The sequence below is a fragment of the Camelus bactrianus genome, chromosome 15 (genome assembly GCF_048773025.1).
Source record: "Camelus bactrianus isolate YW-2024 breed Bactrian camel chromosome 15, ASM4877302v1, whole genome shotgun sequence".
NCBI lineage: Eukaryota > Metazoa > Chordata > Mammalia > Artiodactyla > Camelidae > Camelus > Camelus bactrianus.
Genome location: NC_133553.1, coordinates 65,119,253 through 65,146,158, shown reverse-complemented (window position 1 = coordinate 65,146,158; position 26,906 = coordinate 65,119,253). Strand labels below are relative to the sequence as shown.

The window sequence follows — 26,906 nt, the reverse complement described above, 5'->3', positions numbered from 1 at the left end:
CGCACCCATGTCACCCCTGTAGACGCTCCAAACAATGTCACTTACAGTCGAAGATGCACGAAATCGTGGGTCTGTTCACGCCAAAGCTCAAGGTGGAGACGGACGTGGAATCGTCACTTCTGTCGTCCACCACGCCGCCCTGGAGACACAGAGCTGGTCACAGCAGATCCCAACCCCAGAGCCTGGGAGGGGCCCGGAGACTGGCTCAGGGAGTCAGGTCCTGGGGTCCTTTAGACAGAGCTCCTCGCCTGCCGGAAGCTCTGATTTCACTAGGGGAGCGTGTCCTCTCCGACAGTGCCCCCAGACCCCAATGTCAAGTCCACAGGGAAATTCTTCTCCCTCTCCAGTGGTGACCAGACAGGCCAGAACGGGATTTTGAGTTGTCCCAGCCCAAGAGGTTAGAGTTTGATAGAAGGCAGGACTTAATGGCTCTCTGGGGTGGAATCCGGGTATCTGCCTCAGGTGATGGGCTAAGGGGAGCCAGAGTCTGGAGGGCCCCATCCAGCATCTCTGTTCACACGTCTGGACACAGCGCTGATGCCAGAGACATGCAGGCACTTATCTGGGCCCCCAGCTCCAGGGAGGGGCGGCCCTGCATCCTCCACGGCTCCCACCAGCTCCCACGTGCTGATGATCTGAGGAAGCCTCAGGCTAAGGACAGGAGCGGAGACGGGGTGGGTCTACACTGGAGCTCAGAAGATGTGCATAAAGCTAGACGGTCAGTCCCCTCAACTCGCCCTCATTAGTGCTGGGCTCTAACCACTGGACCATAGCCCACCTTCCCTGGACAGAGGCCCACCCCCCGATGTAGTGCACCCCTCTACCACCACCTCTGCCACACCGCAGCCCCTCATTGGGCTGCACCGTCTGGGGGACTCAGAGACCCCGCAGGGATCAAGGCCCCAACCAAAATAGGAAAAGTGCCAGTCACACCGCAGCCCAGCCTCCCAGACTTGGCTTCTGTGCCATCAGCTCTGCCAGCCTCCCAAGGCCAGGAGCCCAGCAGAGGGACTGGAGAGCTGGACAGCCTTTCCGTGCCGTCCGCTCCCTCTGCACTCCCTCTCACCTCTCCCGGCGCTGTCCCCTGCCCCGGTCCCCTGCCCAGTCTCTCCTCCCAGCACACAAGCACGCACACCCTTGAAAGAAAACCCCAGCTTCCCATGGCCTTTTCACCCTGCGCAAGCCCACCCAGAGTAGCCACTCCCCGAGGCCGTTCTGCTGGGCCACCTGACCTCCACCTGCATTCGTTTCCAGGAACCTCGACCTCTCCCCAGACCCTGCAGCTACACCATCCATCCATGCCTCCAAATACAAGCTGCTCCCCCACCTACATGCTCCTCCTCTCAGGGCCCAGCCTGAGAGGTCCAAGAAGCCTCCCTGGGTGCTTGCCCCCCAGCTTCTGATCTGTCCACACCCAGGGCCAGAATCAGCCACATTACCCACTGTCAGCACTTGGCTCCTGGCCTGAATCCTTCCGTGGCTCTCACCTCCTTAAGGGTCCCGGTCAGACCCCCAGTGACCTGCCCCATCTTCCCCATCCAATACCCAGGCTCACTTCCCTTAAACCCACACTCTGCAAAGCTAGCCCAGACTCACACCTGCCCCCATTGCAAGCTCCTGCTGTCCCCCAGCCAGAAGTGCCCATCCTCCACATCTCAGCCCATCTTAGGACACCCAGGGAAGGCCTGCCCCGGTCACTCTGGGTCCACAAGGAAATGCATCCTACAGGTGGGCCGGGTCATCCTCTGCCCCATTCACAATAGGGCCCATAAAACACATGCACGGGAAAGACATCTTCGTCTGCTCTCCCAGGGGACCCATCAAGGTCTTATGACAACCAGGAGGGTTCTGGCTCCCACCACAGCACACCCTATTTTTGACAGGGAGATACAGTGACCCCTTTTCCTTCGGCCACAACTTCAACACAAGCTCTAGAATCCGATTTCTTGGGGTCCAATTCTGGCACTGCCATTTACTGGCTGTGTGACTTTGGGCAGGTTGCTTAACCTCTCTGAACAAGTCTCTCTGTAAATTTGGGACAAATCTACAGTATCCATCTCAGAGAGTCGCTGTGACCGTAAAGGAGATAAATTACACGCTGTGTTAGCACACTACCTGGCACCACCGTAAATGTTCAATAGATTTGCTATTAATGTTCTTACGAGAAAAATAAGGCACAGAGCTGGGGAGCAGATCATAAGCTATGAAGTTGGTCATTGTGCGCAGGGGTGGTCTTTCTATATCCCATATTTGTTCAAAATTATTCCAGGAGCTGGAAAAGTGGACATTTCAGCCACAGCCCTGGGCAGAAATCAAAATCAGTCAGTCGAGCAATCAATCTCTCCCTGCCCCCCACCAACACACACACACACACACACACACACACACACACACACACACACACACACACACACACACACACCAGGAGAGCAGGGTAACAGGGAGGGACGTCATACTACAGACAGGGAAGAACCCAAAGGCCTGTGTCTGAAACCCTCCCTCCCGGCAGGTGTGAGCCCTGGGCGTCCTGGGTTCCCGCCAGGAGAGGCGCTGGGCCCGGTCACGTGGCGCAGCACCAAGTCCAGTAGCTAATGCCTTCGGCTGCCAGGCCTACGAGGCCGCACATAGAGCGGGACCCAGGGGCCCAGCAGGCCGCCCCAGGCGGGAGGTGCGGAGACGCCAAGGAAAGCAGGTCAGGACGCTGGAAACAGGGCTTGGCCGGCCCCCAGGTGCAACAACGCTTAGCGGGCAGCTCAGTGCACCTTGGCGGGGGACGGGCTGGAAGGCCCAGGACTTTGCAGCTCCTCCGCCTCAGCCTGGCCACACACACGTGCCCCCCCCCACCTGCAAACAGGGCGCAGAGGTGAGTGCAGGGGGGGACCCCCACAGGCCCCAGAATCCCTCTCTCCCTCCAGGTGCAGGGACCTCCGTGCTTGCAGACTGCGGCCAGGGCACATCCGCACCCACCTCGCACCTCCTCTAGAGGGCGTCCCCAAGCCACCTCCCATCAGCACCACTCCCACCAAAGGGCCTCTGTCTGGGGCTTTGGCAGCACTTCCTAGGTCCCTCTCCAAAGGCAGGGCTCCCCGGCCTGTGCTCAAAAATGGTGCCCCCTCCCTGGGATTTCCACAAAGGCCGGGGCCAGGTACCTCAGACCCTGGCGCTGAGAATGACATCCTTCAAAGGGAGAACCAGTGTTCTCTCCGGGAGTGGCCCTCACGCTGCCTGACTTCTCCACCTGTCCTGCCTCCACTGGAGGGGCCCACAGCCACCCTGCCCTGGTCCACAGGGCCTCTGCCCACGCCCCACCCCCATCTGCCGCCCAAGTGTGGCCCTGCCTCCGCCTCCCCTCCCCTCCCCAGCTCAAGGAGACAGACAGGGATTGCTGGGAAGAAGCTGGGAGAAACAGGATGACACATACACCCGGAGCCTGGCTGAGGGACCCCCACTAAGTTCAGTCCCCGCAGGGGAGCCCCAGCCCAGCAGTCTTCCTGGTTCCCGCGCTGGGCAGAATTCCATCCACACATCGGCCAACGTCTTTACATCCTCTGGCCCCCTGTCCCTTCCAGGGGACCTGGGCTCTTCACATCCCCTTCAGAGCTTGGGAGCAGAGGGGAGGCCAGCCCTCCATCCCAGCTGCACTGTGGCCTCTGTGTCGAGTCTCAAGCAGGCAGGACACCCCCAAACAGCCCTATGGCTGCTGCCTCCACACTCAAACCAGCTGAGCACCCAGGGTCCCCTCTCTCGCCCCCAGGACTCTTGCACATAGCTCTCTCTGCCCCACTCTTTCCCTGGCTTTTTCTCAGGTGTCCTGTCTCATCTTCAAGGTCACCCTGCAGGGATGAGCTAGGCACCCCTCCCATGGTCTCCCACGGAACCCCAAGTTTCCCCCTTACTGAATATACCACTACCTTGCATTGTAGATACGCTTTACCTGTCTGCCCCGCCCACAGAGAGCTCTGTGAGGTTTCCGCTTGCACCCAGCACCCACACAGCAGGTGCTCGGTTAATAACAGGAGAAGGAGTGAATGAATGAAGGAAGGAAGGAGCTCACATCTCAGGTGAGGGGAACAGAGCATAAGCTTTGGGGAGAGCTAGTGACGAAGGCCAGCCCGTCGCCCAGGTCAGGGGATCCGCCTGTGCCTCAACACAGATAATCCAATGCCACACTGTCTCCACTTTGAAGCATATTTTCAGTTTTCAGACGTGGACGTGCGTGGCTCACGTTCAGGAAATTTCTCTCAAAGCACATGATGAAGCCTCGTGAAAAGCTGGTTCGGGAGCTTCTGGGAAGCGTCTACGCCTCCTGTCAGCCCTTCCCTCTGACATCCCACCCGTGTTTATTGGACACCTACTTTGTGACAGGCCTGTGCCACATCCGAGTTGGAAAACAGTTGCTGCTCGTGGAGGCTTAAAATGTCCCCGCCCTAGAGGGGCCGTCCCTGACCACGTGCAGCGTCACACAGCCCAACCCCACACGCACACACATTCACGGTGGCCCTCTCGACTCCTGTTCAGCTTTCCCTTTCCCCACAGCACTCGTTACCCTGCACGTCTGCTCCAGCAACACTGGTGTATGGTCTCCCTGGCCCCCAGAATGTGGGCTCCAGAAGGGCACTCACTGCCTTTGTTCTTGAGATGGGCAGACTCTGCCACACAAAGGCCAAGCAACTTAACCATCGCGCGACAGAAAAGCGGCCGGCAGCCCCCTGAACTTGCCCTGCACGCGCATAGATGTCCATTTTATAGACCCTGAAGCTCCGATATACAGAACATCCAGGATGCCGACCCCCAGGCATTGTATGTGCACCAAGGGGAAGGGAGGAACGTGCCTGGAGCTCACTGTGTGGGTCAGAGAAAGGCAGCTGGGGGTGCCCCTGGGAAGCCCCGTTTCAGATTCCTCACTGTAAAGTGTTCATCACGGTAATACCCACCGCATAGGGTTACTGGGGAAAATGCAGGGGTTTTCAGCATTGGTGCCACTGACATTTTGGGCCAGGAAATCCTTTGTGGGGACGCCCTGTGCATTGCTGCATATTTAGCACCATTCCTAGCCTCTACCATTAGATGCCCATAACCGTCCCCATCCTTCAGTTGTGACCATCAAAAATATCTGCAGATGTTGTCAAATGTCCCCTGGGGGTGGGCTGGGGGATAGAAATTGTCCCCAGCTGAGAGTCACTGGTAGAAATTAAATGAAATGCACCCACAGCACTTAGGAGCCTGGCACACAATAGCACTCGCTGGTGTCAGTTTAACTCTTTCATCTCAAAAGTCTCATGCTAAACAATGCATTCCTCCCCCCCCCCCCTTAATCCCTGCCCTCTGGCTTTCTTTAAGTTTAGAATCCATCACCATTCCCCCTGCCACAGGACCTTTGCACAGGCTGTTTTCACCACCTGGAAGGCCCTCCAGACAAGCTGACTTGAGTTCTTCCCTCTGCTCAGTCATCACTGAGGCCTGGACACTTCCCTAATGGTCCTGCCTTCATCAGCGACCCCTACTCAGCCTCTTCTAGCATCTCTCCTGCATCCATCTCTCCATGTGCATAGGTAAGGCATGTGCTTTCCTTGATCCCTGACACCCTGCCCAGAGTCTAGCACTTAGTAGGCAACCAATGAAGATTCATCACATGAAATGAGTCACCAGCATCCCTGCCCTCCAGCACATGCACAGCACTCAGGTCTAAGTTCCCAGGGGAAGGGACAGACATCAGACAGCACCCTCCCACCCTTGCAGGGCTCAGGGACGGACACCACCACAGAAAAAGCAAGGGCTGTAGGCTCACTTACACCCCAGGATGAGGCCATTTGTGGGGTGGAAGGAAACAGGGTGGGCCCTTGGAAGGTGCCATTCAGGAAGGAGAAAGAAGGGTGCTGAACACGGGAACAGCAGCACACTGGAGGCCTGCCCCCCAGAGCTTCGGAAAGGGTTGGCTAGAAGCGTGAGGCTGGGGCAGATCAAGGCCAGGAGGAGGGCTGGCTTCCTTCTGCCCCTACTTGGAGCCCTGAGCAGAGCCAGGCTGCGGGGGCAGCTAATGGTCTGGTTTCCACCCACCCAGCCTTCAACCCCACTCTGTACTCACACTCTTCCCTAGCCCCAGGCCAGGCCTGGGGCATTGAGTTTCCCACAGTCACATTCCTGCCTCCATAGCTCATGCCGATGTGACTCCCAGGCTGGGGCCGGCAGCCATGCGGTCTGTGGCCACGCACTTGGTCTTGGGGCTGGCTGTGGGAGGGATCCTGCCGCTCGCCCGGGAGACTGGGCGGCCTCCAATCCGCTGCTGCCCCGCTGGCGGCCACAGTTCCCCGGAGGTGCCGGAGCTCAGGAGTGTGAGCAACTCTCCATCCCAGATGCTAGATCTCCCCCAGGGGTGCCCAGAGCCAGCGGCCAAGCCCACCTTATGTGCTGAGGGCTGACATCTCAGAACCCCAGCCACCACAATGGGAGGAGATGGGCAGACTCTGGGAAAACAAGCAGCCTGTGAGGGGACCCACCTAAATTGGATCCAAGACCAAGCACCAGACCACTGGCATTTCTGAGATTCTTTCTGCACCCAGGTCTCTGTCACTCGCATCCCTCCTCCCGCACACAGAGCCTAGAGGTCTGGTTCACGATATATGAAGAGGAGGCAGGAAGGAGGCAGAAGGGGCAAGAGAAGAGGTGGATGCAGCAAAAAAACAGGTTGAACGCTGGGTCTCCCTGGGGCTGGTTAAGAGGGGGCCAAGACCACAGCAGCCACACTCACAGTGGTCAGGAAAGAAACAACGACACCTTGGAGGTATTTCCAGGGGCCACCAGGGCACCCCCTGCCCCAGCAGAGTCAAGCTTATGGGTTTCAGGGACCAGGTGCCCTCTTCGCTCTATGGGAAGGACTCAACGCTCATGCATGATGGACCCAAAGAGCACAGAGGACAGAGCTGCTGGGAAGGGTGCTACTGTGGGGAGCCCCATATCTCTTCATGTATGTAAACAGGATCGGAGGACCCCCAAGAGCAGCAGGTGCTGGAGCCGGCTCGTGTGGCCCAAGAGAGATCATTCTATTTCCCACCATTTGCAAGCCGGCTGTTAAGCACAGCCCTTTGTAAAAATTAAATCCTATAAATTTATAACTTCAGAAATAATTTTTAAAACAAAAGTGATAAATACTCAAACTCATCACTTCCAAATTCTTTCACTACCTTTTACTATTATCCTGCTCCTGAGGGGATTTACACCTGGAGTACGTGTGTGGTGGAAATGCTATATAAATAGTACACATAACAATGAGCAAAGCCGGTCTCCTCCCGTCCCCACGTTCAGTGATCTCACACTGAGCTTGAAACTGGCCATGGTGGGGAAATGTACACCGTGGAAATCAGCAAATGCTACAAACAGAGCTGGATTTCTTCTCCGGATTTTTTTTCCGGAGAGTCAGTTGTTCAACACTGACCAGCACAGGCCAAGGGTGACCTGCCAGGATCGCTCCTTCGCCTGGCTCTGCCGGGACACCACATGACAAATGACAACATAAACTGCCATAAACCCCGCCCAACCCACCATTATCCCTAAGATTCGTCACCATGTTTGGATGAGGAAACACCACCAGAATAATTATGACTTGTTTTCTCTGTGCCTCAGTTGGCTTCTCCATAAAATGGGAGTACTAAGAAAACCCTCCTCTTGGGATTACCCGGAGGCCTACATGAGATATTTCATGAACAGGGCAGAGGGGACTGCCTGACACATGATATGTGCCCTAGAACAGTTGGCAAACTTCGTCCATAAAGGACCAGAGAGCCAACACTTTCACATTTGCCAGCCACGTGGGTTCTGTTGCAACTACTCAGGGCCGCCAGGGCAGGACAGCAGCCTTAGACAACGCACACACAGATAGGGTGTTTGCACAAACAGGGCAGAGGGCCAGACTTGGCCTGTGGACCGTGGTTTGCCAACACCTGCTCCTTAAGGGGAGGTTATTCTTTTTGCTGAGTTATCATCTCAATCTGATAAGTGAGAAAACTGGATTCCAGAGGTTAATGCTTTCCCTCAGGTTGCACGGGAAATTCGCTAGCAGAGCCAGGGGTCTCCCAGGACACCCTCAGGGCTCTTCCCAGCTCCCGAGTCCCCATCAGAACTCAGCACCTGCTCAGGGATCTGGGGCAGGACAGGACTGAGCTCCAAGTCAGGGCCTTGGGGAGCCCATGCCCATGTTACTGCCCTGGTGGCCCCGGCCTCAGCTTCCAGGGAAACTCCATACAGGCCGGCGAGCCGGGCCAGAGGAGGAGAGCCCTGTAAAAGAGGAAACCGGGAACGCACAGCCCTCCCTGCCTAATCGGGGCTGATTGCAAGCTTAAGTGGAATAGCAGGCGAGGGTGCAACCCCATTTAATTTACAGCGGGAGCCAGGGCTTGACAGCAGCTGCGAAACTCCTCGCAAAACTACCGGCCAGCCCCCGGGGAGCTTGGGAGTAGACTGGGAAATCTGGAGAGTGCACACTGCCACGTGTGGGCTGGCGTGAGGATCTGTGTTTGCGTGTGCGTGTGTGTCCCTCTAGGCTTTCCACGTCTCTGAAGTCTGTAGAGAAGGCTCCAACAGGTTTCACGCCATGCCAGAGTGCCTCTCTCATCAGGACAACTGTAGGTCCCAGTCTGCCTGGAAGGCTCCCAGCTCATGCCTATTTTCCAGCGTGACTTTTAATAGTGTCCCAGACCAGACAATAAATTGTAAGGTCACCCTAGCATCTGTGGATGCAGACCCTCAGGCAGGTATAATGACAACACGGGGGCACCTGTCACATCCACCTAGCTGTGACACACACTCCTGAGCAGCCACGCGTGCCTGTGTTCCGGTGTCTGGTCTCAGGTACACGGACGGACACACAACTGGACCCTCCAGGTTTCAGCATCCAAATATTGAGCAAGACCGACCCAGAGTCCACCCATTTAGGGGATGTACTCAAATGACCCTTCTACGTGGGGAGCGGGAGGATCAGAGAGAGGAGCCGGCTCGCAACCCGCCCTGCAGCACAATGCCAGGTATAGAACAGGTACTCAGTTAGCACGTTTGAGAAACACAGAGCCTCCTTCCAACGGCCCACGGAGCCAGCCAGGGGCCTCGGTTACTTGACAAGGCAAACTCCTTTCAGCTCCTAGGTGCTGCCCTTGCTCAAAGTACCCACTCCAGGAAGCAGGCATAGGCGCCCGCACACAGCAGGGTTTCATCCTGGTCCAGAGATGGCCACACCCACATATGATCTCCTTTTCAGACAGCACAAACTCCAAATTACTCTTCTCTGGCACCAGCCTCTCCCTGACCCCCTTCCTAGCATTGCAGATTCCCAGCTGCCCTTCCCTGTCCCCTGACTGGGGCTGGGGATGCCTGTCTCCGTGGGTCCCTCTGCACCTCAGGTCAGGACTCAGGCCCCTGTCAACCAATCAGAGGCTTCCTGGGTGGGGGCAGTGGTGCCCACTCCTCTCCAGCTGCCCGGCTGCTCCAGGGAGGCCAACTGGCCTGGCTGCAACATGAGGCGGGGGATGTCCACAGCCAAGGGTTCCAGGCCAGGATGCTCCCTGGGACCCCATTCAGAGGTCCTCTGTGCGGGGAGGACTTTACGCCCTAATAGCACAGTGGGGAGATGAACCTAAGGAGAGAGGGCAGAAGAGCCTGCTGCTTCAGCCTCGGTTCTAGAACTGACTCATGCTGTGCCATGGGCAAACTCCTTCTCGGGCCTCAGTTTCTTCTGGGGTCACATTAGGGGCTCAGAGTTGTTCTGTAACATGGCAGCCACTAGCCAGGCGTGGCCGTCAAGCTCTTGAAATATGACCAGTGTGACTGGGGAGCTGAATTTTCCTATTTTAATGGCTTTCAGTGTAAATTTAAATAGCTGCGCCTGACTAGTGGCTACCGTATTGGATAGTGCAGGTCTGGAATCTCAGTGTCCCCAGCTGTAAAATGGGTATAATTGAGCCTTCTGGGGTCACTGCAAGGATGAAATGAGACAATGTACATAAAGCTCTCAACCTGGGCTTTGGCACAAGGTAAAATGGATTTTAGTCATTCTTATCCTCTTTTGGATCCTGGATTTGCTTGAGAATTGGAGAAAACCCTGGACCTTCCGCCAGACTTTACCCACCACAGATACACAACACACACGTATATCCCATGTGTGCACATGCCATACACATCGATGCACACTTGCACGTACATATCACACATGCACACATATCATGTGAGGCACACATCACACACGGGCTGACACATTCAGACACACGTGTACACACAGATCACACAGCCACACCCACAACCTCGCATCCAATTCAAGCAGCGCCAAAGCCAGGTGGAGGGGGCTTCCGAAAATGAGAGTTCCTCCCAGCTCTAGAAATCCCCAAGGCTCTGTGCACATGTAGCCTTGTCTCCATCTCTTCCACTCCCTGCCCAGGCTCAGGCATCTCAGAAAACCCTTCTCAACACTCAGGGCCAACCACAGAGACAGGGCTCTGGAAAAAATCCTCACGCATGGAGGGCAGGCCCAGGGCAAGGGCCATAGGATGGATTCTGTGAGCTCATCCCCGGCAACCGTCACCAGAGTTCTCCGCGAGGCCGGTGGCGTCGGGAGGGGGTGACTGGGTGGGAACTGGCGGTGGTGGCGGCGGCAGTGAGGGGTGTGGGGCAAGGAGAGGGAGGCTGGATGGAACACGCTATAATAGCAGCTTTGTACTCTGCTGCCCAGCTCCCTGGGAAAGCCAGGAAGATTATGAAACCCGGTGTCTTTGGGAATGCCAGGATATTAGCTGGAAAAAGAATAATACGAAAATAAAATAATGCTCGGGATGGAGACAGCAGACGATTAGCAGACAGAGCCAGGGCCTCCCGCTCCTCTGAGGGAGCCAGGCTTGGCCCCAGCAGAAGGTTTCAGGGAAAGGCTGCCCGTGCTAATGAGCAGACAGGGCCTGCCTTCCAGCAAGACGTCTTCAAGGAGAGGAGCTGGCAAGTGAGGCCCGGCTTGCTAGTGGACGCGTGGGCCAGGGGAGGGGTGGTGGGAGGCAAGGGAGCGCCACAGGCCTGATCCTTGAGCCCAGACGTCCAGAAATGTCAGATTACCAGGAAGGCCACCTGGCCACCACCCACAGTCCTGCACTCCTCCAAGCTCTGCCTCCCCAGGTCCTCCTCCAAGGAGCCTCCATCCTCAGGCACTGTCACTCTGCAATGACTCTTCTTCTGCCCTCCAACACTCCAAAGATGCAGATTCTGTTGGGTTTATTTGCATTTACATGTGAATATCCCTCTTCCTAATGAGACAGGAGCTCCCTGTGAGCCAGGCCTCCACCATCAGATCGAGGATCATTAGAAGAAAAGACCACTTTTGCCCCATCACGGAGCAGGGAGAACCTGTCCTCTTTCCCTGCCTCCCTCCCTAGGACCCTGGCCAAATACCTTCAGCCAGGAACAGACACCCTGCCACCCTCAGAAAAGCATCCAGGTAGAGGGCCGATGTGACTGCCTCCCTCATCTTCACAAGGTCCTATGCACCTGACATCCTCCTCGCTCCCCGAAGATGATCCTTGGACCAGCGGCATGGGCATCATGGGAGGCTTGCTAGACATGGAGACCCTCAGGCCCTACCCAGACATCAAATCAAGAGTGTGCGTTTTAACAAGATCCCCAGATGGGCCCTACATGCATTAAGGCTGAGAAGCACCTCTTACATGTGTCATGTCCTTAATCCTTACAAGGACCCTAGGATGTGATGAATTCCGTAAGTTAGGTAACAGTCACTAAGTAACGGCTGAAGCAGAGGAAGCAGAGGAAGCAGAATTCAAACCAAACCTGAGCAATTCAGAAGCCTCACCAGCCCCACCACAGTCTTGCCAAGTAAATCAGCAGGCATTAGGGACCAGCGGGCAAAGGCCAGTACCTGGAATAGTAGATCGGTCTTGGCATCCAGAAAACCCAACCATCTGCCCCCATGATGCAGGGGGGACTCCAGCCCCAGTGCGTTGCTGGAGCATCAGTCCCTCCTGGGACAAGGGATGTCCTCGGTCCTGGCAGGAAGCACGGAAAGGTGACCACGGAAGGGGTGTGCATGGGTGTGTGTGTGCGTGCGTGCACACATGTACACATGCATGAGTATGCTGATGGGGGCTCCTTCACTCAAGTACAGAGCGGTCCAGACAGCTCCCGTCCAAATGCCGGGCACACCTAAGACTGTGTCCCCCAACTCCGGGTTTGTGGGATCCAGCCACCCCAACCAGTCTGCCTCTGGTTCCCTGTGTCAGCAGAGCTCCCCAGGGACTCAGAGGGCCCCAGGGAGTTGATTCCTTCCCCCCATTACAAGTGAGTCACATCTATCACAATCAGCCACCTTCCCGGGGCTGCTCACTTGACATTCATCCCAGCGCTCCCTCATAACATTTTCTCCCACACCAAGAGTAAACGGATTGGTTTCTCTGTTCTGGGAAATGCCCCTCTTCATTCTCCCAGTCACCGAGCCATGAAGGCTTGGCAGCGGGTCCCCCAGCCCTGCTCGTCCTCTTCCCCTAGATCCTGGCCAGCCCCGGAGCCATCCACGCTTCCTTCCACGTGTCTCCCGGCACCTCTGGCCTCACGCCCTCTCTCCTCCCAGCCCCTCACCTCGCAACTGACGCTCAGCCCCCACGCCCGCCCCCCACCCTGGGCCGCCTGGCAGGCAGCCGCCAAATCCATCTTTCTCACACAGCACTTCACTGTGTGTGTCACACTTGCCAGGGCCAACCGTGAACTCATCGCAGCCCCAGGCCCACCCCGCCCCGTGGCCTGGCCACAGGAGCAGCACTACTGTCCACCAGAGGAGCCTCTGAGGCCCGTTTGACCCTTCCCTCCCCAAGCCCTGATACTCCACCTCCCCCAGCTCCAGTCCCATGGCTCCTACCCCAGATGGCCACCTCATCCCAGGTCTCTACCCAAGACTCCCAGTGGTCTCCCTTTGGAAGGCTCTCTCTCCCCAACCATCTTCCACAGACACTTACTTAATGGCCCCAAGACCCAGCTCTGATCAGAGCCTCCTCCTCCGCTCAACAACCCACACTTGCTCCCTACTGTTCATTCAAGGGTCCCGTGGTTGTCATCTGTAGCTCTGCCCAGCACTGTTGTGGGTTTTTTTTTTTTTTTTCCTTTCCAGATACTCTTCTTCCCAACGTAGTGGGGCTGTCAACCACAGAAAAGGGGCATGACTCAGGACAGTCCCTCAGAACATTCTGTTCCTCACCCTCGGGCTCAGGGGCTGGAGGTGGGGGGTGTGCACCGCGCCAAGCAGAGCCAGCCCGTCACACACAAGACTGTACCGGCGTCGCCGAGAAGGCGCGTTCTCCCCTCCCGGGTCTCCAGCTGTGAGGGAAGCGGGCGATGCCCGCTGGGCTGCGCTGTTTTACGGAGCAGGGCTTTGCTGGTTGTAAAAATGGTGTCAGCCTTCTGTCACGGGCATCATCTTTGCCACCAATGGAGCAAGCTGGTGTGAGAACGGGACCAAGCCAGAGGAGTGGGTCTGAAACACCGCGTCCCAGGGACACCGTGTGAGCCCCTATTCCCGCCAGGCCTAATGCCTGGTTCCCCTCTTGGTGAATCAGAGTCCCGGCAATCTGAGCCCTTAGGCTCTTTTTCTCTCTTCGGCCCACTTGAGTTGAGTTTCTGTCTGGCTCCCGAGGGGGCAGGCACCCTCAGACCTGGCCCTGCCTCGGAGGTCTGCCCAGGTCTTTGCTCCCCACCCCTCGGCTGGAGCCACACATCCTACCCGCAGCGCTGCCCTGTGCACAAGCCAGGCCCTTTCTGATGAGGCAAAGGGAGCCCTGCCTTCCAAGACTCCCTGGCTGCAGCTGGTCCAGCCTGGGGGGCAGTTCCATCCAGCTCAGGGGCCCAAGGAGCCAGAGTTCTGCGGTCTCCTTTCAGCCTCCCCACCACTTGGCCTTAGACCCGGGTAGGGGGGCTCCCTCCAGAGCCTCTGACATCACCTGGCCCCTAGAGGGTTTCCTCTCCCAAACTGTCACCCCTGGGCCTGGCCCACCATCAAGGCCTGAGAGTGATGGGACCTCCAGGCCCTGCCCGCTCGCCTCCCCGGGCACTGCCGGCCTCAGCTCCCTTTTCTGTAGCCATCCCATCGGATCACGCACCTGCCCTACTGTACTCCCCAGCTGAGGGCTAAGGCCGACTGCCCCTCAACCAGACCAGAAACCCTCTCACACACACACACCTGGCTCACATAGACACACTCAGATTCTACCAGGCAGTGAAGTTGGTGGGACCTGCTCCCCTGGGTCACGGCTCAAAGTCCCCCGACAAGGGGGCAGGGAGTCCTGGCTGGATTTCAGAGGTATCCCCTCCTGGGAACTGACTCCCAACTCTAGGAGTCCCCAGACCAACAGAATGGGGACAGGCTGCCTCCTGGCCCTGACTGCCCCTGTGCAGACTGTCCAGGAAGGGCCTGCTCATCTCTTGGGGAACACGTCATCCAGACCCTGGGGAACCCCAAGCTGACCCCCATTCCACTGGCTCCGGGAAGTACACTCAGGCAGGACAGCCCACCTGGAGCTCGGTCTCCAAGGCACCTCTCTCCCCAAAATTCCCAAGGATGCCCATGAGAGACCCTCCGTCTCAGGAGGACTCCTATCCAACCAAAGACATTGGGAGTCACTAGGCCCCTCTGGCGACTACCTTGGGCTAGGCCAAAGTCCTCCTGGCCCACTCCCAGGCCAAACAGCCTCTTCAAGAGGAGCCATGTCCCTTGGCTCCAATCACAAATCAGGCCATCCGAGGGCCGGAGCCCTCTCCCCTGCTCCCATCTTGATTACCAAAGAAGCAGCGGGTCTCCCAGTGCCAAGAAACAAGCTATTTTATTTTAGAAGGACACCTAGACTGATGTCCACTATCCCCACATGAACCCTAGAGGAACGGAAGCCTAAGTCCTGTCCTGAGGGCCCCTGCCCCCTCCCCTGCATCAACCCCCAACAGCCCTGGGAAACCAAGCCGCACCCCACCAACTCAAGACGGGCACAGTCACATACCAGGGCCCCCTCGAGGGCAAACACAGCTGCAGGCCCGGTCTTCTCCAGTGGCTCCATGCGGCGGCGCCAGCGGCGGCGGCGGAAGGCATCTGTCTTGCGATACTCCAGGTGGAACTTCCAGCCAAAGAGCGAGGCGTACTCCCAGCCCTCGCCCTCCGCCTCCGCCTGCCTGTGCTGCATCGGAAAACAGGGCAGACTGAAAAGCCGCTTGGCAGGTTGGCAGGGAGCCCTGGGTTGAGCTCCAGCTGTGCCCTTCCTGCTCCTACCCATCCTAGCCATCACCCTCCAGATGGGAAAACCCGGGAGGGCCACCTGGAGGAGAGGGGCTCTGAGCAGCTTCTGCAGCAACAAGAGCCCCAGGTCAGGAAATCAGGAGGAGAAGAGGCTCCCTGGGATGTGAGGAGATTCAAGGAGCCAGAAAGGGAAGGTAGACTGAGGAGTGATGAAAAACACTGGGCTTTTGGTTTGTTTGTTTATTTGGATTATGGGTGGATTTCGTGAATCCAAGGTTTTCTTGTCACTTCCTTTTTCATCTTCATATCCTGACTTTTAAAAATGGAAGCAGGCAAATCAGAGGCAAAATGAAGAGCCCATTCCCCAGCCCCAGGCTGTTTCTCCATAAGGCTAGGCCTGTGTCCGCTGTGGAGCGACCCCCACGCTTTTCCCAGGGACACTTTCCGCACCTGCGAGGAGCCCTGGAAGCCGCCTCCTACCCATCTCGTGACCTGAAACGACCCTCGGGTGCCCCCTCATGCCAGGCCATGAGCTCAGTGACAGTGCTAGTCCCAGAGGCAGGCTGCAGCCCTCTCCAGGAGTGACGCCTCTGTCCCCTGGGTGCCCTTACAGGGAGAGTGGAGTCTGTCTGGTTCATGACACCAGAAACAGCTCGTTGCCCAAAAGCCTTGCCTCTCCTGGGACCCAGCAACATTCCTCCCTAGTTTCTCTGTGCCCAAAGGGAGAGAAAGGGTATGGGCGTACTTGGCCTGCCAAAGGCAGTTCCTGGACTTGGGGAGCCCTAGTTCTTGAGCCGAAATTCCAGTGTGTGCTTGGGCAGGAAGGACACAGGCCAGGAGGGTTGTGGGGAGGCGGGCCCTCATGCTGTGCAGGACGCTGGCACCTGCGTGCCCCCAGGAGCAGGTGCACACACCGTTCACACATGCTCACTCTGAGCCTGTCTGTGTCCTGAGGGCACCTGGGCATGGCTGTGGGCATGTGTGCTCCCACTGTGTACACGTCCTCTGGTACACGCCCACCTTGGCCCCTTGACCAGCTGCCCACTCACACCCAGCAGCCCCCTTCTCCAAAGAATTGCCCTTGCTGGATGCAGCAGGCTCCCTGGGGAGGGTATGTGCCCAGCCCACCCCCTGCACCTCCCAGCCAATGACTGATGGCTAAGGCAGTACAAACCCCAGCCCCACTGTGTCCAGGTGAGGATGATCCTGTGGTGCTCCAAGTCTGAGCCTTCTCCCAAGTCACAGCTCAAGCCAAAGCTGACTACCTGAAACCACATCCTTGTTCCTGGCACTCCTGAGAGCACTGTCTCAATAAACCTCATACGGCCAAATCCTTGTCTCAGACTCTGTCCCCAGGATACCCAGCCAACAATACATTCTAGGTATGCCTTTCTACCTTCCAGGTCTGTGCGTGAATTCCAAGTGAGGTCCCTTGCAGGGTCATGGGCACCTGGCTGTTTTCTGTCAATGAGCATCTCTGCCAGTGCTGGGTGTGATCTGTGAGCATCTGTGCTTCTGCTGGCTGTGAGCTATGCGTGTGCTAGGTGTGATCTGTGAGCATCTCACGTGAGCCTGTGCCTTGTACATGTCCCCTACACATCTGCCTGTGTCTGCGCCCTGCTGGCCTCCCCTCCCCAGGGCCTCACCCCCTTACCCCTGCCCCGCACCCACTGCACTCACCCTCTTCAGTGCCTCCATCTGGCTGAGGTCCCTCCTGCGCAGACGGACCCAGCGGCGCCGACGGTGTGTGTAGTACATCTTCTCAGCGGGGACCCAGTGCCTCGGCTTCCGGTCCGGGGGGATGGTGATGCTGTACTCCCAGCCTGGGGGAGGGGCACCCATCACTCACGGCCTGGCCATTCCTGGTCTCTTCACGTGGGGGAATGTTCACAGACTTCCAAACGGCCACTGACTCCCAATTTGTAGTCTGGAATGAGGGCTCACCTAGGAAGTCCCCCACCTGAAGCAGCCCAGTAAAGGCCAGTACCCCAGGCCCAGGGGCCCTGCACTCAGCTGGCCCCACCAGCCCATCTCTCGAGCTCCCCGGGGTGCTCACTGGGCTCCACATGCTGCCCACCTTGTTCATCAACGGCCCGATTGAGGTCCGTGGACCACTCTTCATCTTCCCACTTCCAGCCCAGTGGGCACTCGATGTCATCTTTGGGGAGCACCTTCTCCCCGTTCTAGGGCAACGCAGGCCAAACAAGGATGAGAAGAGACAGGCGTGATCAGGGAAGCTGAAAAGATGCAACTTGACAACGTACGTTCTCAAAACCCCAGATGTGACTCAGGGTCAGTGTCCGACCTGTGCCGGACTTCACGCCATCCCTCTGGAAACCAGAGCATGGGGGCTGGGGACGTGGGAGCAGGGAAGAAAATTCTTCTTCTCTCAGTCACAGGCCCACCTGGCCCCGACCATCCCCTTACCACGTCCGTGTAGTTGTCGCTCATGTAGATCCACTGGCCTCCAGGGAGCCGTGTCTGGTTCTCAAACACCTCCTCCACGAAGCTCAGGTGGCCCGCGTCGGTGTCATGAAGCAGGCTGCGGGTGGGGCTGGGTCAGAGCCTCTGCCACAGAGACACCCCCACCCATCCACGACCCCCTTCAGAGCACCCCTGGGGCCTGGGCCGACCCTCCTGCGTCAGTATCATCCCAACAATAAGAGAGTTGGGGGAGAGAGAGGACAGGCAGAGAGCCAAGGGGACCCAGGGAGACCCTTGCGGACAGAAGAGAATGTCACCATCAAGATAAAGGAAGAGAAAGAGGGGCCAGCTGAAGACGCCAAAAACCCGGTGGAGAGTTGAAGATCAATAGATAGCGTAGAAATGTAAAATGTTATCAAGCTATGTACTTAAGATTGGAGTATGTGACTATGATATATGTTATTCTTCAATGCTCAAAAAGTTTGGAAAAAAAAAAAAAACAACTGTTGAGAATCAACCAAACTGGACGAGAGAGAGGAGAAAAAGGTGGCGCTGGTGCTGAGATGGAGAAGGACAGGTTGCTCTGAGAGGCACTGAGAGAGAGGACCTCAGACACAGAGAGAGGGGTTCATATGCGGAGGAGGAAATGGGCTTTCTGAGGGGTCTTGGAGGAAAAGAACATAAATGATAAGTGCAAAGTCCAGTGGAGGCCAGCTTTGGTTTAATCGTAAAGGACTTTCCGATCATTAGCACCCCTCCGGGAGAGAATGCTACCTCGTGAGCCCCCAGTCCCGGGAGAGTTCAAGTGGAAGTCACCGTGACCAGTACAGGGGTGGTGGGAGTAGACAGAGGAATGAGTAGGGCCCAGGCCTTTCAGAGAAAGGGCTGGGGCAGACGGGGTCCCCAAGCCCACCCCGCCCATGACTCACGTCTTCTCTGGACACACGAACCAGTCTCCAGCCCAGGTCCAGCCGGCCGAGGGGCGGAAGCTGTCCTTGGGGAGCTTGATCTTGCCCGTGACATCAGAAAACTTGGGGTAGGTGAGTCCCGTTGTACCCCAGTTCCCGACCAGGGCCAGCTTGGTCTGGTTCTCATACTGGAGAGTGAGCAAAAGAGAAGTGAGTGGGGCCGTGGTAGCTTGGGGGCTGGGAGTGGGGAGGGCAGGCAGTTGGGCACTCACGGTTTCAGCAAAGACGGAGAGCTTGCCCTCAGCAAACTGGTTGAACTCCTTTTCATCCACAGAGAGCCCAAACCAGAGCCTGACCCGAATCTGTACTGGCATCCGGGCTCCGGGCATCCCCTCCATCGGATACTGGGTACCAGAGAAGGAGAGAAACCCACAGTCCCCTTCAGGGTCAGGATGTCTCAACTTGGAGGGGGGTCTCCAGGCCTGGGCATACTAGCTGACACCCCATCAGGTGTGTGCCCTGTTTGGGGGGCTTAGAATTTCATGGAAGAGGGGTATACGGTTAAGAAACCTGCCAAAATTCCTTCCCATCAAAGCTGACTGAATCATCACCCACTAGGTGCCCCCTGCAGACACATGTCTAGACCAGGACCCCCATTCTCCCCTCTCCCAACACATCATCTCTGTTCTCTTCTAGAACAGCACTTCCCAGTGGAACTTGCTGCTGCAATGGCGACGGTTTACATCTGCACAGTCCAAGGTACTAGCCCCACGTGGCAACTGAGTACTTAGAATGTAACTGGTGTGACTGAGAAACCAAAGTTTTCATTTTATTTAATCTTAATTCATTTAAATTTAAATAGCCACATCCATACTGGACAGTGCAGCTCTAGAACATGTCTCTAAAAGAGATAAAAAGGTCCAAAAGGGAAAGAAGTTAAAGCCTTCCACTTCACTTTCGGTTTTTTGTTTTGGGGTTTTTTTGTCTTTTTCAGCTGGATGTTAGGGTATCATCTGATATCCCTTCCCTTTCAAGTGTTTATCAGCATGTTAACCACTATTCACTGGTCTTTAACTGCTTTTTATCTTGAACCTTTCAGAAGCTCTGCCAAACCGGAATAACCACAACATCCCAACATAAAAAATGTATTCACCACAACTGCTTCACCATTTGCTTGAAATCAAGGGTCAGATATGGCCTGAGGAACAGAAGTTCCTCACTTGTGGAATAACAACACACGGTCCCTTAGTGGAAGTAACACATTAAGCACCCAGGCTTCAGGTGCTCGCGTGAACTTGGAGGAGTGTCTCCTCTGGGGCAGGGAGCTGAGAGAGATGAGTCATTTTGGTGAGTTCCGAGGAGGAAAGGGAGGCTGAGGGAAGGGCTCTCTAACCGGTAGAGGAGGCCTGGGTCCCCAGAGGGAGAGCCCAGGCCAGGTAAGAGGATGAGGAAGGGGCGTCATGCCAAGTCATTAATAGTCTCACCCTTCACCCCACCTCTCTGCCTTTGGTTCATCCTCAGTGAAGCCTGGAGGAGCCCCTGACCTGAAGTGTCACCCCTCGGAAACCTCCCCATGACTGTTCACTTCAGCCGTCCTCTCCCCTGGGGCGGTTAGCAGCCTTTTCCCCTCCAAACCACCAGCCCCAGGGAGATGGCAGGAATGCCTGACCCCCCCTTCCCCCTCCACCCCCAGTCTCTCCCCTGCCCTCCCCCAGACGGGGCCAGGCTGCCGGACCCAAAATAGCAACAGCAAATAAAGAAATGTCTAGTTTGGGGCTCCTCTCCCTCTCTGCTGGTGCTCATTTTTTCCAACTTTGGTTTAAGTTAAGAAACACCAATGTTTTCTTGGTCTCTGCTTGCTGCCAACATTTTTGTAGAGCTTGCTCCGGAGCTACTGGTGGGGCTCATAAACTAACTCAGTGGGGAAGACTTCGAGAAACAATTCTATATCTTTTTTTTTTCCGCTTGAGATCAGGGAAGTTTTTCAGTTTGCATTTCCCCAAGGCTGCAGGGCCAAAAGGTCAGAGCCCGATGCTCACCCTGTTCACCGGGTCTGCCAGGCGCACTCCTGCAGCCCCACCTCCACCGCAGCCTGACAGCCCTCCCTGGTTAGCCCCATTCAGATGTGGCCACTCCTCCACTTCCTCTCCCTCTGCCCTACCAGGCGAGGAGCTGGCTTAGGAGGGAGGAAAGCAGAATGCTAGGAGGTTAGGTTCTCACGGGGAACATGCCCCAGGTGGGAGGGGCAGCCCACTGCCTGACACCCCCACCCTCTTTCTAGACAAAGTTGGCTCTCCTCTGAAGTACCAATGACCCGCATGCAGAGATCTGTTCATCCCAGGCCTTAGGCTGGCCTCCAGTCATGGTGCTGGTGGAGCCTCCTCTCCCCAAGGGGCAAGGGAACACCCCACAGGGAAAAAGGGCAAAGAGGAGGGAAAACTAATATTCAATGATCACCCAGCTCCAGCAAGACCCATGACCTGTGTTACCTAATTCAGTCCTCAAAACCTGTGAAGGGAGCAGCCTGATCCTTACTTTATAGGTGGGAAGACAGCATTCAGAGAGGTTAGGCAATCTGCCCAAGGTCACACAGGATTCCAGCCTGCCCCGCAACCTGTCCACACATCCTGTACCATTGAAACCTGTTCTCTCTGCCCACCCCAGGGGGTAACAAGAATGACTGGTCAGTATATGAATAGATTGACCAACAGCCACTCAGAGGTTTGAGGCTAAAGTGAGTCCATGATGACTTCCTGGAAGAGGTGAGATGGGAGGAGGTCCTGGTATGGGTAGGAGGAAAGACATGGAGAGGGAAGGTGGAAGGCGAAGCAGTTTAACGATGCCAACAGAGCCGTGTGGAGTCAGCCGTACGTGGTGAGGGGCAGGCCTGCTGCCCCAGCCACTCCTCCTCTAGCAGAGCGGCCTCAGTGACAGCCCTCCAAACAGGACCCTCCCTGGGCCGGGGCAGCCACAGCTCAGGGAGGGATTTCCCTGAACTGTGTCCCAACCAGCAGGCTGCAGTACCCCCATCCAGCAGCCTGCAGTACCCCCATCCAGCAGCCTGGGCTCCACATCCCCACGTTAACCCAGAGAGGAGGACAGAGGGTCTCCAGGAACCTGCTTACTTCCCCGCCAGCAGCCCCCAAGGCTGAGAGAAGATGGAGGGGGAGCAAGGATGGGTACTCGAGGAGAAAGGGCAGGAGAGGTGGGCGCAGGGTGATGGGGGGACAGGATTACTTGGCCCCAGTTCTCCAACGGGAGAGCCAGACACAAGCCTTCCTAAAGGGAGGAACTTGAGCCCCAGCGTGACTCCAGCTGGAGTCAAACCCCACTGGAGGGTGGAGGCAGGTCTGTGCAAGGGCTCTTAAAGGCTGGGAGTAGGGGCTTAGGCCCCCACCGGGGAGGGACCTAGCTGGAGAGGAGCACAGCCTGGAGGTTCAGCCCCTCATTCCTTCCCAGCGCCCCCCGATTCCAGCTCTCACCTGCTCACTTTCTAGACTAGGCGCTTGGGATCTAGGACTTGGTGGGGGAGAGAGGACAAGGGAAGTCATTCTATGCAAAGCCCTCAGTTCCTTCTGAGACCAGAGCCTAAAAACGCTGAGTCTGACAGAGAACAGGAGGGGAAACAGAAGGGGAGTGCACAGCTCTGGGGGTGAGAAGGTATGCACATGGCTTGAGGAGAAAGAACCCACTTTCAGAAATATCGTCTGCAGCTTTCCACAATTCTTGCCGCAGTAGCTGGTGCCCCGGCGGGAGAAGAGGACCTCGTGGGCGGGCACCCGCTGGTACGCCACTCGCTTATCTCCCTGCAGCATCCAAATGACGATGTCAGGCAGGCTGTTCTGGGGCTGGAGAGAAGGCGGCAGTCAGCGTAGGGACGGGGGCCACCCAAGCCCCCATCTTCAGTCCACCGTGAGCTTGTCTCCCCCGGCCTCTCCTCCCAGTTCCCACCCTTCGTGCTGCCCACCCACAGCCGCCCCTTTGACCTCCCAGGGCTGGCTGGGCACCTCTGTTGTCAGTGGCTATGAGCCCCCAAGGACAGGGCACCAGGCTGCCCCCGGCTCACACGAGGAGCCGGCCAAGAATTCACTGAGCTGCGTTCTCATTTTCTGGGAAGAGACACTCCTGCCTGAAGCCCTGAGCTTGGGTTCTTAGATCCCCTCCCCTGGTGGGCAGACAGATGCTCCCTGGGGGTAGACATCGGAGGATTTCATTTGACCCCAGAGATGACATCACACTCAAGATGCCACCTCCCCTTCCTCACCCCTGGGAGCAGCAGCGAATCCACAGGCGGTGTGTGCCCTCCCAGAGGACACCCCCCCCCAACAGCAGGAACCCTTGAAGTCTGGCTCTTTTCTGGGCCTGGTGACACTGGGTTCTAAAAATGGTGACCAGCACAGAACAAAACTGCAGGGCCTTGAGCCCCTCGGAGCCTCCAGGCCTAAGAACTGCTCCCAGCTGCCTCACTCGGGAGAGATGGCCGGTTGGTTAAGTCCATCTGCTCCCAAGGCAGCTGAGCAGTGTGGGGCGGGCCTGGGTCTCTGAGCAGGGCTCCTGCTGAGAGCTGACTGCTGGCACCCTCCCCCTCCCTCAGCGTCTCCCAGGAGAGTCGCTTCATCGCTGGGAGGCTGGCACAGGCAAGGAAATTCAGGCTCAAAGAAGTAATAGAGAAAGGTTTCTGATTCTAAATATGCGTTCCTAACCCCGATACCAAGGGCTCTCCAAGTGCAGTCCCCAGAGCAGCAGCAGAAACACCTGGACACCTGCTGGAAATGCAGATTCTCAGGCCCTACCCCAGAGATACAGGATCAGATGGGCCTTGTACCCTGTTTTAACAAAACCTTCAGGGGATTCTGATGTACACTCAAATTTGAGAAATGCTCCTCAGTTTCCCTCATTGTCCACAGCACCCGTCTCACCTTAACCCCTCCCAGCCACGACACAACCTGTGCTGAGGGTTCCAGGGTCTGGGCCAGGATATGGAGGGCAGCCTGTGATCCACCCGAGGGGATGGTCCACAGCCCCTTTGGGGGTCAGCCTGGGGCTGAACAACACAGTGTCCCCACAGGTAACTGGCCACAGACCCGAGGCCCCGCTCAGGGATGAGCCCAGAGCTTACTCTCAGGGACCAACATTTCGGGCTGCCTTCCCCTCCTGAGCATCCCTTCCACCTCCTGGACCTCACTCTCCCCTTCAACAAGTCGCTCCTCCAGAAGCCCCTCTCAGGCCCTGCCCTTCTCTGCACACTCCTTCTGGAGAGATCCTTCCTCACCATCTCCCCCATCCCCCCCAGGGATCCCATGTGGCTCTGACCAGAGTGGACAGCAGTTGTGTCCGCCTGTGACATACGAGCAGACCTTTCTCCTCATTCTGGACAAGTCTGCGGTCTGCCTATTGCCCTGGGGAACTGGATGGGGGCATCTGCCCCAGGGGGCAGGGATGGGGGTACATACAGGTGCAGAGTGACTGCAGGTGCAGCCTCCTGAGGCCCAGGGCTGAGGGGCATCCAGGAAGGCAGGAAACACATGGCCCCGGGAGAGGCAGGTTTGAGGCCAACGGCAGACAGGTCAGTGGGGAGAAGAAGTCGGGTCCCTGGGGAAGCAGGCCCTGGCACTGGACCTGGAGCCAGGCGCCCGACATTCTGGTCCCAGCTCTGTCTCTGACATACTTTGGCAGCATTTATTAAGCACATTTCTTGAGCACATTTGGGGGCATTTATCGAGCACCTACTACATGCCAGGCTCTGTGCTGGGACCCACAATACCCAGTATCCCATTGTATCCTCTGTTCTCCTTTGGTGAATGGGGACATGGAGGCTCAGAGAGGTTAAGTCACCTGCCCAAGGTCACCCAGCAATGGAGCCAGCATAGCATCATGGTCCAGACAGTCCCCATGTCCCTCCCAGTTCTGATGCTCCTGGCAGGAAGGAAGGCACCTCATCTGCCAGGGTTAGCTACCTCATCTGCCAGGGCACGCAGACGCAGGAGCCAGTCCTCAGCCTGCTCCAGGGTGGTGGTGAGCTCACTGTGGCCAAGCTTCAGGGCCTGAGCTGCCTCAGTGATCTGGCTCAGGTGACGGGTGCGCAGCTGGTACAAGTACTGGTCCAGGTGGGTGGCGGAGGGCATCTCTTGGACATTGCCCAGGGGCTGGCTGTGACAGAGAGACGGCATGTGAACTTTCCCAGGTCCAGGCACACACATGAATTTACACACAGTGCACAGGGCCCCACAACAGGCGTCACCCCCTCAGCCTACCTGCTGGGTGCTCCGTGTGCCCTGGGTGACTTCTCCAGCCTGATGAGAGGCACAGCCACCTCTTCCAGAAAGCCTTCCCCAATCACACTGCCCAGTGTGCCTCTCGCTCTGAAGTCCCCCAGCCCTTTATTCTGAGGCTGCCTGTCTAGAACTTATGCTCAGCCTCCAGTTGGGTGAGTTCTTTCGCATGTGTGTCCCCTCTGCCCGACTGACTGCAAGCCCCCAGAGGCCCAGTGAGTCCCTCCCTGACCCCACATCCTCGTCATAGAGTAGAGGCCGATGCGCTAAGCTGCCCTCGGCTGAAATGAATTCATTCTGTTATAAGCACACTTTCTTCAAGAAGGAAATTTATGGACCCCTGACAAGCCACTGCAGACACTGTGGGGAGGCCGGCAGCCAGCAATACACATGTGTCGACCCAGTGCGGCCCCACAACAGCCCTCCCAGAACCCTCTGCCTTAGGAAGCCTTTGGAGAGGAGATGGGGGGTACACACTGTCCCAGAAACACAGCCCTAGGCCCCTAAGTGGGGGGTTGGGTTTAAACTCAATCCTATTTGGAGGCAAAGAACTCTGACCCTCTCCCATCCTCTCCAAAGGTTGGGCTCCCTAAACGTCCTCCACGTGGCTCTTGCTGGGCATACCAAGCCCCAGAGAGACCGGGGTCGGTCAGCACACACACAAGCATCGTACAGGACAGGACGGGCTGGATGGGGATGTCTGTGCTCTTCCTCACCAAGCAGGACCCCTCCAGCTTACCCCCACTGGAGGGTGCCGGGGGCCGCCCCACCCCCACCCCACCCCCACTGAGCCCTTGACTCCCAACCAGGACATCAGTCAAACCTGCTCGCCAGTTCTGCTCCCAGCACTTGCAGCCACCCCCCCACCTCACGCTCCCCTCCCCGCGGTGTCTCGACTCCCGGCTCCCGGCTGATTTATTTTTCTGCCAATTTCCCGGAGCTATGCAGAACCAATTACCGCCGGGCGCAGCGGCACCGCCGCCGCCAGATACACCACTCTGGCAGGCCCTCGGCGCACTACATTTTTCCTGTTATTTTTTTTAATTGAATTTTTAGGGTGGGGGGAGCGGTACGCAAACTCCATCTCAGGAAACTTAAGCCCCAGGGCCTGTCTCAGGTCACGTACTGCACACCCTGTGGTAATATAATATTTACTGCCCCGAGGGTGCCTCGGATGGGGCTGCCCCAGGCCAGGAGAGGGGCGGCCTCCAGCACTGGCCCACTCGAACGCGGCGGAGGGGCATGCTCGGTGGGTAAAGGGGGGCCTGGGCCAGAGTCCTGGGCTGGGCCTGCCTGGGAAGGAGGCCTGAGTGGGCCCGAGGGTGGGGGCCGGTGGGTCTGGAGAAGGATGTGGAGAGGCAAGCCAACCGGGGTGATTTACGCTCCCAGCCTGGGTCGGGAGCTGGGAGGGACTGCCACACAGACCACCAAAGGGAGATTTTCATGGAGGCCACCAGCCCAGCCAAGACTCCCCAAGAAAAAGCCGGGACCCATAACTACCACTAACAAGATGTCTTGGCCCTTTCCTACCCCTCAAAAGCACAGAACAGGGGGCATGGAAAGAAAAGGAGACCCAGAGGAGGAAGGTGGATGACAGTATACCCCCAGGCCCAAACAGAAGCCGTGGCCCTGCCACCTGGCTGACTTGGAAATGGCAGGTGGGCCCAGGGCAGGGCTCAGCACAGGCACAAAGTCACTGCCTGCTCCTGTGATGAGTGGATGCCTTTATCAGGGACAGCAGTGGGGAGGGGCCATGTCCAGCCCAGAAGGTAACTGGCAGCTGGGTCATTCATTTCACTCCTTGTGAGCATCAGCTCTGCTGGGCCTGGCTGGGGGCTGGGTCCAGAGACGAGACACAGCCCTGCCCTTGGGGAGCCCCTGGAAGAGACAGGTAAGCTAGATAAATCCCCTCTGAGCAGCCTCAGGGTCAGGGGTACTTCCTGGAGGAAGTGGCCTCAAGCCGCACTGGCAGAGCTGGTTAGGCCAAGAAGAGCAGGAAGGGCGCCCTGGCCAAAGGGGCGGCATGTGTACAATGCCTCAGAAGCAGGTGGGAGC

At 57.2% G+C, this 26,906-nt stretch overlaps 1 protein-coding gene across 22 annotated transcripts in view; it reads right to left on the bottom strand.

Annotated features, from left to right (window-relative positions):
- Positions 1-26,906, bottom strand: part of DYSF (dysferlin) — a 201,772-nt gene that overhangs the window by 80,908 nt on the left and 93,958 nt on the right. For all 22 annotated transcript variants that reach the window (XM_010963692.3, XM_010963697.3, XM_010963698.3 and 19 more), the window contains 9 exons: positions 24,537-24,729; positions 22,272-22,427; positions 18,852-18,983; positions 18,601-18,767; positions 17,675-17,789; positions 17,325-17,430; positions 16,928-17,070; positions 15,015-15,188; positions 46-139 (listed from right to left, as the gene is read on the bottom strand). In XM_010963692.3, the coding sequence (XP_010961994.1) occupies positions 46-139; positions 15,015-15,188; positions 16,928-17,070; positions 17,325-17,430; positions 17,675-17,789; positions 18,601-18,767; positions 18,852-18,983; positions 22,272-22,427; positions 24,537-24,729 (1,280 nt within the window). The remainder of the gene's footprint in view (positions 1-45; positions 140-15,014; positions 15,189-16,927; positions 17,071-17,324; positions 17,431-17,674; positions 17,790-18,600; positions 18,768-18,851; positions 18,984-22,271; positions 22,428-24,536; positions 24,730-26,906) is intronic.